Source organism: Hibiscus syriacus, unplaced genomic scaffold (assembly GCF_006381635.1).
Source record: "Hibiscus syriacus cultivar Baekdansim isolate YM2019G1 unplaced genomic scaffold, ASM638163v2 tig00111644_pilon, whole genome shotgun sequence".
Lineage (NCBI taxonomy): Eukaryota > Viridiplantae > Streptophyta > Magnoliopsida > Malvales > Malvaceae > Hibiscus > Hibiscus syriacus.
Genome location: NW_024063144.1, coordinates 1,422,037 through 1,432,616, shown reverse-complemented (window position 1 = coordinate 1,432,616; position 10,580 = coordinate 1,422,037). Strand labels below are relative to the sequence as shown.

At 33.7% G+C, this 10,580-nt stretch overlaps 1 protein-coding gene and 1 pseudogene across 1 annotated transcript; one reads left to right on the top strand and one right to left on the bottom strand.

Moving 5' to 3' along the window:
* Positions 1-50: 50 nt before the first annotated feature.
* Positions 51-700, bottom strand: LOC120166712 (annotated as a pseudogene).
* Positions 701-2,374: 1,674 nt separating this feature from the next.
* On the top strand, positions 2,375-10,290 carry LOC120166737 (CBS domain-containing protein CBSCBSPB3-like). The gene is made up of 14 exons (XM_039175952.1): positions 2,375-2,633; positions 2,859-3,027; positions 3,462-3,594; positions 4,996-5,160; positions 5,906-5,984; positions 6,068-6,181; positions 6,342-6,408; positions 7,086-7,191; positions 7,271-7,329; positions 8,043-8,152; positions 8,399-8,505; positions 9,014-9,096; positions 9,179-9,268; positions 10,020-10,290. Exons 1-14 carry the CDS (start codon positions 2,530-2,532, stop codon positions 10,194-10,196), a joined length of 1,563 nt encoding a protein of 520 aa, XP_039031883.1. The 5' UTR covers positions 2,375-2,529; the 3' UTR covers positions 10,197-10,290.
* Positions 10,291-10,580: the final 290 nt, after the last annotated feature.

Here is a 10,580-nt window from a genome sequence, read left to right as displayed (position 1 = left end):
CTGCTATTCTGATAACCAGTATTTAAATCCTTGCTTGTGACAATGATGATGATACTTATCGTCTCTCTGCTTGCACCATTCATGAACCCTGATGTGCAACTCAGCAGCCGCTACAGAAAATTTACACCCTGAATCGGACTCAATACGTCGATCACGGCTTTCAGTGTCGTCAACCGAAGTTCTTCGGCCCTCTGCAACTCCTCCTTCAACCCCTCTTCCTTCAACTCCATGGTGGACTCCACCTTCTCTTTCACCACTTCATCCCCTCCCTGCAGCTCATCGATCCTCGACAGCTGAGCCGGTGAGAGATCACAAAATCTCCCCTCTCCAGCCCTTGAATGAGTTCGTTTAATTGGTCATCAAGCTGAATCCCGGATTTCAAGTAGACCAAGTGAAGAGCAGTGCTGGGTCGCCACCAGCCGATCCAAAGAAAAGCGTCCTCGAACCTGCTGGTCCATGAAGGTGATAACATGGCCAACACGTCTTGCTTGGCCCACGTGCCTTGGCCTTGTAATAATGTTCGTAATGCTCCAATACGGTTCGGATGAGTCGGCGGAGACTATGTTCGTCCGCACTGCTCAGCCGCTGGGACGCCGAGAGAAGCTCTTGAGATGTCGGTCTGCTCTAGGAGCCAGCGTTGGAAGAAGTTTTTTTTGAATGTATCGGGGTCGAGGCCGAGCTTTTGGTTGCCTGAGTCCATGTAGGTATCAATGGGAAGAAAGGTGAGAAATGTTTAAATTAGAGATGGAGTTGTGGTTCAATGGACCCAATTGGGATAAATATTAATCTGTTTTGAGTTGGTAGACGCAGCTTTTGCGAAAGCAACGATTGAATCATCAATAACAAATTGATTCATTGAAGACGACGAGTTATGTGAAAAAAGTTTGTTCCCACTCAATACTATGGAGACAACAAGAAATGCCTTTAACACCTTACCTGAGGTGACATATCTGTGGATGATCACTTCAAAGAGACGAAGAAGATATATACTTCAGCTCGATTTGTTGATGTTCATGCCATCAGTATTGAACATCAATTGAAAAAGAAGACAAATTTTCGTTGTTAACAATCTTCCCACCAACTTCATCCTTGAGAAGTTCTAAAAATGAGTTGTTTGAGGTCTCCTCATCAAGAAGATCCTACATATCCTAGAGCAGTTGCAAGATGAGACGAGCCTTAGCTGCAATAAGTACAACCCTATTGCTTCTAAGCCATTTTCACAAACCCTTGAATCCAAATGAAGCCGTGAAATGGAGTCTTTCAAGCCCAAATGAAGCCATTTTAACGACCTTACCTTGCCAATGACACCATCATCTCTAATGACTTAACGAGGATTCGGAAATGAAGCTACTCATCGATTACAATTCGTATGGGTAATTATTGTGACGATGTTTTAGTGTAATGTAGTTCTTATGCATGTTGCCCACTTGCTGCTTGTACGTCCACGACAGTACAATAGAGATGCATTGCTGTCCACCATGACAAATTGAATAGGTACTCACCCAGGTACCATAGCAAGATATGCACTTTAGCCCCACCAGATCCTAATCAAGTGTACGGAGATCAAATTAAAAATAGAAACGTTTTGTGAGGGGGTTATAGAAAAGTTGATGCAAAATAGATCCTTAGCCAAAACAAATTGACTCATGAGTGGCGAGCGAATCTTATTATGAGAAATTGCTTAATGATTTTAAAAAATATAAAAATATAAAAATAAAATTATAATTGAATGATTAAATAAGATACTTTTTTTAGTAATTTAGCATATTACATACAAGTTTAATACATAAACTATCAGTTTTGATCCGTTTTAATACCTCAACTTTTATTTTTTTTAAAACATACCTAAAGTTTAATTTTTGTTTCATTTTAGTATCCTGACAAAATTTAACATTAAATTTTGATTTTTTTTGAAAGTTTAGGTACTAAAACGGATCAAATTTGATAGGTTAGGTACAAAACACGTTAAGTTTATAATGTTGGGGTACTAAAATGAAAATAAAATAAACGTTAGGCATGATTTTGAAAAAAATAAAAGTTTAGATACTAAAACAAATCAAAACTGATAATTTAGATACTAAATGTGTAGTTTACCTATTATTTTATAATCAAATTAAAAAAGAATAATAAAACTTATAATTTAAGTATAAAATGACTCGTTATTTTATAATCAAATAAAAAATTAATAATAGATTTTTTAAAAATTTTAGAACTTTAAACATTTCAATATAGGTTAATAATTATTTATGTATTTTATTTTAATTTACTGAACAAATTAGATTTTATTTTAATTTATTTTATAGTTTAATATGAATAATATAATATATGAAATTTGAACTTGAGAAAAATAGACCGCCTCAGAAAAATTGAAAGAAAATCCTGGGGAAGCCATGAAACCAACAACGGAGGATGAGAAAGGAGTGGTGGAAGAGAGAGGGCCACTTAAATCCTTTTCTCTCATAACCCCTATCTCCTTCACACCCTATTTTTTCCGATTCATTTGAGCTTTGGGAAACAAAATTAGTGGAAATGAGCAGCCAAGCGGCGCCTTCTCCATCCCGCCGGGATTCTCAGAAAAGAAGAAATTCCGCCGCCACCAAGAAGTCTTACTCCTTCGACAATTCCAAGCTCAGGTCTCATTCATCACTTCCCTTTTCTTTTTCTTTTTCTTATTCCTTACTATTACCTCTCATTCTTTTGGACCGTTAATGGCTTGTTAAAGATTTCCATCTATAGAAAAAAGATTTGTTCTAAAATAAAATATTGAGACCAAAATTACTATTTTAATAAATGTTAGGGGATAATGTTAGCATTACAGCTTTTTTTTTTGTTAACCAAACATTGTTTCATTTTGTCAGTTCCATTTCTGTTGAGAGAACGGTGAAGAAGCTAAGGCTGTCCAAAGCCCTCACCATCCCCGAAGCAGCCACCGTGTCCGAGGCTTGTAGACGGATGGCAGCCCGCCGTGTTAATGCCGTGTTGCTCACTGATTCCAACGGCTTGCTCTCTGGGATCGTCACTGATAAGGTTTTTTCTCCTCCTTAATTATTGTTTAGGCACAATACTAAAATCAGCTTTTATCAAAATAGTCATTTTAGATTCAATTTTTTTAAGTATTTTGTCCCGATTTTCATTTTAGAACAAAAAAGCTAGCTAACATTAGAAAGAATGGTTACTTTGGTCCTTATTCTTTTTCAGAGGAAAAGCCCTCAACATTTCATTTTAGAGTGAACAAAACTCCTATTTTGGAATGTTAATCTTGTATTAATTAATGGTTTCATCTATATAGGGCATTTTTCCAAAATTAAAACGTTGTGTTCAAAATGTTCCAAAAATTAGGGGTCAAAATGACCATTTTGATAAATGTTGGGAGCTAATTTTGGTATTATACCTTTTGTTTAAGTATTTATCAACGTTCTTTATTTCCTCAGTATACGTATGTCAATGTATGTCATTGTCAGGACGTTGCCACTAAAGTAATAGGGGAAGGGTTGAAGCCCGAGGACACATTTGTATCTCAGATCATGACGTCTAGTCCAATTTTTGTTTCGTCTGACTCTTTGGCCATTGAGGCACTTCAGAAGATGGTTCAAGGTATTTGAGTATGTTATTTTCATCACATAACCCAGTTATTATTATTATTATTATAGAAATAATTGGTTATATTCCAATGGAGTTGGACAAAGAAATCCTATATTAAAGTTGGTTTTTGAAAGTATAAGGAACTCTTATATGTTTGTAAAGTTCAAATGGTTGATAGTATGTCATATCAGTGGCTGATCTAAAAATAAAAAATTGGGAGTCCAAAATTTTAGTACTCTATTTTAAAAACATTTTGGGTATGCTAATTTCTTTATTTTTTTCTATTTCCATTTATAAAGTAAACTAAATTTAATACTTTTCTCAAAATAATGGGTGTGCAATGGCTCCCCTAAGGAGCCATGTACATACACCCCTGTGTCATGAAGATATTTGTATTGAGAGAGACTAGGATGGATTGAGGGGAGCGGACAGAGTGGCAGTCTCTTTCCTGAAAATTTTAAATTGTCATATGTTTTAGATATTTTCTTTGTATTTTTTATTTAATAATCTGTTTTCTCTCCTAGAATTTTATAAGTTTGGCTCTTATAATTTTAGAAATTCATTCCTCGTAATATAAAATCTTGCATTCATCCTTGAGAGAGACTTGGAAAATACTTGGGGGTGGGTGAAGTGGTGTGCTCATAGATTATTGTTTCTATCATTATTTCATCTGCTGAAACTCATTGTTAGCTAATTGTATGAGAGAAAGATACAAGACAAAACCAAAGATTCGTTGTTTGAATTTAGAATTTCATGCATTATCTTTTTATATCTGAATTTAATTTTTTCCATGTGTAATCAACCCTCAAATCTATTTTGACTTTGTTTTTTAATCGTAGGCCTCTAAAATTGTCTATATATATATATATATATATATGATTTTATAGTCTTAGTCCAAAATAATCAATAACGACTCTGATTTTTGAAACATAAAAATATTTTTGAATCTAAAAATAGTTTCTACAAAAGGTCTTATGGTTTTAAATAGTCCTCAACTATCAAAATGTATGATTTTATATAGTCGAGTGTCATCCGTGAAATTTCCTTTGTCAAAAACTACCAAATAATTTCTATACTTAATCGTAGAACTGCAGATCATTGACTCGATATATGCCAGAGCCAAACTAAGGTGGATTACAAATTTACAATAGCAATATCGTTTTTAAACCTATAGTGCCGGCGTTCAAACGTGAAAGTCATCTCATTTAGGGATGGATCGAGGGGAGGGGAGGAGTAGTTGTCTCCCTGAAAATTTCAAATTATCATATACTTTAGATTTTTGATGTATTTTCTATTGATAATCTGTTTTTATTCTCCTAGAATTTTATAAGTTTGTCTCCTGAAATTTTAAAAGTTCGTTCTCAACATAAAATCTTGCGTCACTCCTGATCTCATTGACTGGTTCTTCGACAGGAAAATTCAGGCATCTCCCTGTTGTGGAAAATGGTGAAGTCATTGCCATGCTGGATATTACAAGATGCCTTTATGATGCTATCTCCAGAATAGAGAAGGCTGTTGAGCATGGAAATGCAATTGCCACTTCGGCTGATGGCGTTGAACGCCATAGTGGAAGCAAAGGTTCTGGTTGGTTAATTTGTTTGCATTCCATAACATTCTAATGATTTTTTTTATTAATCTGGACCGAATGCAAGATAGTATCTATTCGAAAAATTCTCAATCATTTGACAATGAACGCTCATACATAGGGATGGACGCAAGATTTTATGTTAAGGGGCGAGCTTTTTGAATTTTAGTAGGGGATGAACTTATAAAATTCTAGGGGGGATAAAACAGATTTTCAATAGAAAATATATTGAGAAAGTCTAAAAATATGGTAATTTTAAATTTTAAAGGAGATACCTATATACACTCCTGCAGATGTGGTGCTCGAACTTAGAATCTCAAGGGATAACATCAATTCCTTCTGAGGTCGCTTGGTTCGTACACATTCTAAATTCATGGCTTAATGTTCATAGGGAAAATAATACTTATTGATAGGCATTTCTTTCTTTTTATTTAGTCATATATATTTTGAGGGGTGGATTGGGAATTTTTTTTATTAGTCTGGGGGTGATTATAAGAATAGTATTTGTTCATAATTTTTCTAGCCAATTGACAATCAACGAGCGGATACACACCCTACAAACGTAATTGTTCAAACCTGAGATCTCTAAGGAGAATAAAACTCCCTTTAACCACTAAGACAACTCAATGGATTCTTTTATATAGATGAAGAAAGGTTCATATACAATAACAACATATCTTTGAACAAATGTGTGATTTCTTGGCTAACTTTTTGCTTTATTTGGTTTGCTCTTATCAGGATCACATGGCTTCGTGGAGACTTTGAGGGAGCGGATGCTGAAGCCATCCTTGTCAAATATTGTTGCAGAAAACTCCAAGTATTTTAGAATTCAATTTCCTTAATAGTCACGTTTGTTTTACCATTTGCTTTACCAATCCCTGTAACTTGTTCATTTTTCAGTGTTGCAATTGTTTCTTCATCAGACCCTATATCTGTTGCTGCAAAGTTGATGCGGGATTTGCAGGTTAATTCAGTTGTTACGGTTACGGAGAATAAAATTCAGGGCATACTAACGTAATTTTTACTCTTCACAGGCCTTTCATGAATTTATTAGTATAATTTTTTAGATCTTCTGCATTGTTTACTTGTATTTGGTATGTATTTAAAGGTCTATTTTGAGTCATTTAATATATATTGTGATTTCTTATGGATGCTTTAATGCTATGAACTGCAGTTCAAAGGATATTCTTTTGCGAGTTGTGGCACAAAATCTATCGCCTGACCTTACTCCTGTGGAAAAGGTTCATCTTTATATTTTTTATTTGATGTACATTATAGTCATTGTTAATTTCCCTCCACCGATTTTGACAGGAGATATTAATCTTTAGGGTAAACTACATGTTTAGTATCCAACTATCACTTTTGTTCCATTTTAGTCACTTAATTTTTTTTTTTTTTTGCTTTTTAAAAAAAATCATACCTAACGTTTAGTTTAGTTTAGGAATGAAATGAAATGAATAAAATACGATAGAGAAAGTGACATGGAAATTTAAAAAATATCAGATCAACATCACCGTTAAATTTTTATGAGCAAAAGGAACCAAAAAATTAAACGTTAGACATGATTTAAAAAAAAAGGTTGGGTGACCAAAATAGAACAAAAGTGATAGTTGGGGTACTAAACCTGTAGTTTATCCTAATATATATTTAATTTTTCTTTTGTATTTGTATATATATTGCATGTCAATATTGCTTACTTGTGTTGGTGGTAACTGGCCTTGGAATGGAATGTGCAATTTATATAATGTATTTTTGACACGAGATGGATCCATGATTTAAACTGCAATTTTTTTAGTATAATGGGATGTTGTTCCATAGTTATGTTTTCTTTCTTTCTTAATAAAAAATGATATTTTTTTCTCATGGATAAACTTTTCATAGTCGTTATGCCCACATTAATATTTTCTTTATCATAAAGGTGATGTCACCGAACCCTGAATGTGTGACAGTAGAAACAACAATCCTTGACGCACTGCATTTAATGCATGATGGGAAGTTTTTACATCTTCCTGTTCTAGACAAAGGTGAGCCTCGGTTGTTCTGTATAGTTTTAGAATCCTAATTCTTTCATTTTTTATGTGCATGGAAATGGTGGTTGTGCAGATGGAAATGTAGCTGCTTGTTTAGATGTTCTGCAGATCACTCATGCTGCAATTTCTATGGTATGCATTTCTTACGTCAAACTCTTATTTTATGTTTATGCATTGTATATTATCTTGATAATGGACGCTCAAATACCCCTATAAATATTGTGCTCGAATCTAGGACCTTTAAGGATAATATTCATCCCTTATATTACTGAAGTCGTTTGATTCGCACATCAAACTTTTAAAATTAAGATACAATCAAATTAGATCCTTACATTAAAGAAAAATAAAACAAGAGATTCTAGAGAAAAAACTTCATAATCTCATTATTCAAACAAGAAAACTAGAGAAACTAATCCCGCAAATGTGGGGTTAACTTTGGGATTCTACAATTGTATAGATGTTTATATTGCTCCATATAAGCTAATACTTCCGAAGTTGTTGGATATGTATAATGTACTTGATTCATTTTAGTGACAAACAAAATATTAAAATGAGAATCCCGCGAAAATTTAATATGGTGGTTGATTGACTGGTAAGATATCCATTCTTAATTACTATAGAGTTTCTTTGCTCGATTTTGTGTAGTCTGACGTCCAAGTGCTTGTTTCAAGAGATATATTATGACTTCCGTCTTATAAAACTATTGTATTTAAATTATTGACTTAAAACTACCTTCCGATTCAAATAAAAATGACTATATGGGTTTGACTTTCTATTTTACTCATAGGAGGGTGTAAGTGTAAAGCAGTTCCTACCCTATCCCTTTTAATTTTGATCTTTTGAAGGTTGAAAGTGGCTCTGGAGCTGCTCTTAATGAAATGTCGAACACAATGATGCAAAAATTCTGGGACTCTGCCCTTACTATAGAGCCGTCAGGTGATTATGACACGCAAAGGTATTACTAATCCTGCCTCACAGTTCTAACCAGGGATGGTACGAGAGGGTGGGCAGGCAGTCGTCCCCTAAAATTTTTAAATTCTCTTATATTTTAATTTTTTTAATGTATTTTCTGTTAATAATCTGTTTTTGCCTCATAAAATTTATAAATTCGTCCCCTCTAACATAAAATCTTGCATCCGGTCTTAGTCCTTAGTCCTAACCTGTTATACTGTGAATTAACAGTGCTGAATGTTCATTTCAGTGAAATGTCTGCACTCATGGCATCTCCCCATCCTTCCCCTGTCCCTAGGAACTCATTTTCTTTCAAATTTGAGGATCGTAAGGGTTTCCTACATCGATTCAGCTGTGGTACGTAGCAAGGTCAAGCTAATTGCGACAGTAATTGACCTAAATTTATTTAGATATACCTAGAAGCAACAATGAACTGATACGTTGACTAAAGAAATGAAATATTTTTGGGTAAACTACACGTTTAGCATCTAAACTATTACTTTTGTTTCATTTTAGTACCTAACTTTATTTTTTTAACACCATACCTAACGTTTAGTGTATGTTTCAACCTACCGTTAAAATCTTAGCGACACCGATGACATGGAATTTACATTACAAGATGGTCGGAAAAAAATTCCACATCATCGATGCAGCTAAGTTTTTAACTCTAGGCACCAAATTGAAACCTAAACTAAACGTTATGCATTATTTTTTAAAGAAATAAAGTTTAGATACTAAAGCATAACAAAAATGATAGTTTAGATGCTAAACGTGTAATTTAAATGAATACCATGTAAGCACGCTTTGAGGCTTTATGTTGCATGCATGCAATGCTAGAGTGGCATGCTCATATTTTGTTCTTCAGGTACTGAGAATTTAAATGAGCTCTTATCAGCTGTGGTGCAAAGAAATTCTTCCTGTGATGATCATAGACGTCCTCAGCTTTTGGTGAGTCGTGTTCTTGTTTATTTTATCCCCAGTTCTTGTGGTTTTCTAATTTTTCTTCATTGATTCTTTTCGGTTAATACAGTATAAAGACGACGAAGGTGATAAGATTTTACTCACCACTGACGCTGATCTTATTGCTGCGGTTAAAAGTGCTAGATTACAGGGAAAGAAGGTACATCGTTTGTATTGGACTGGTGGTACTCTCTTGTCATTCTGCATTTTCGGTACATACATTCTAAATTTATAAGGGTTAACTTATCTAAACTATTATTTTTGTTCTATATTGGTATCCAAATTTATTTTTTTCAAAACTATACCTAATGTTTAGTTTAGGTTTCATCTTGGTACCTCTTCGTTGAAAACTTAACAGAATTGCTGACGTGGCACCATAGGGTAATACCACATCATCGTTGAAAAAATATCACGTCAGCAATTCTGTTAAGTATTTAACAATAGGGTGCCAAAATGAAACCTAAATTAAATGTAAGGTATGATTTAAAAAAAAGTTTGGGTATCAAAACACAACAAGAGTAATAGTCTAGGTACTAAACTTGTAGTTCACCCAATTTATAATTGGCATACTGCTAAAATTGGCCCCTTACGTTTACCATGATCATTTTGGCTCCAACGTTTCGTTTAAGACAAAAATGTCCATAACTTTTGACTAAATAATCATTTTGACCCTTGAAACATTTTTTTCTCTCAAACGTTTTATTCTATGGTTAAAAAACATTATTTTTTTAGCATTAACCGGTAACTAATGGTTACCATCCATGAGGTATCTTTTTGTCTAAAATAAAACGTTGAGGTCAGAATGCACCAAAAAAATAAGAAAGAAGAGATCTTAGAATGATAATTTTGATAAAAGTTAGAGGCTAATTTTGATATTATACCTCTATAATTCCTCTCTTCCTTTGGGACAGGTTTTAAGATTGCATCTGGATTTCTCCGAGTGCGATCAAGAAATAGCAATTGTGTGTGGCAAGAGAGGTGGAGGGGTACCTCTTCACTTTGGTTTATTGGCTGGTGCAGTTGTCCTCACTAGCATCGGCGTGCTTGTCTACTTAAAGCGCTCAAATTTGCGACGAGGTTTATTCTAATTCACGTGTGGTAACATCGGTTAATTAGGGAACGAAATGAATTTACTTTTTGAGAAATATGTAGTGGCTGTAACATCTTTGTATAGTGTATTCTATATTCATTGAGTGACACAGTGAAATTTATTAAAAAAATAGTTATATGTACAATTTTATTAAGCTAGGGTTATTGTATCCATATAAATATATATGATTTTAGGATTTTATGTAATCTCGTATAATCTTATAATTTATAATTCACTGCTATTTTATGGTATAGTGAAATTTATAAATACATTTTATCTCATTTTAATTATATGATTATTTATTGGGTTTAATACAAAAATAAGTGCATGAATTTTTGTCTCAAAATATGTTTTTGTCAAATTTTTTTCGTTAAAATTAGGT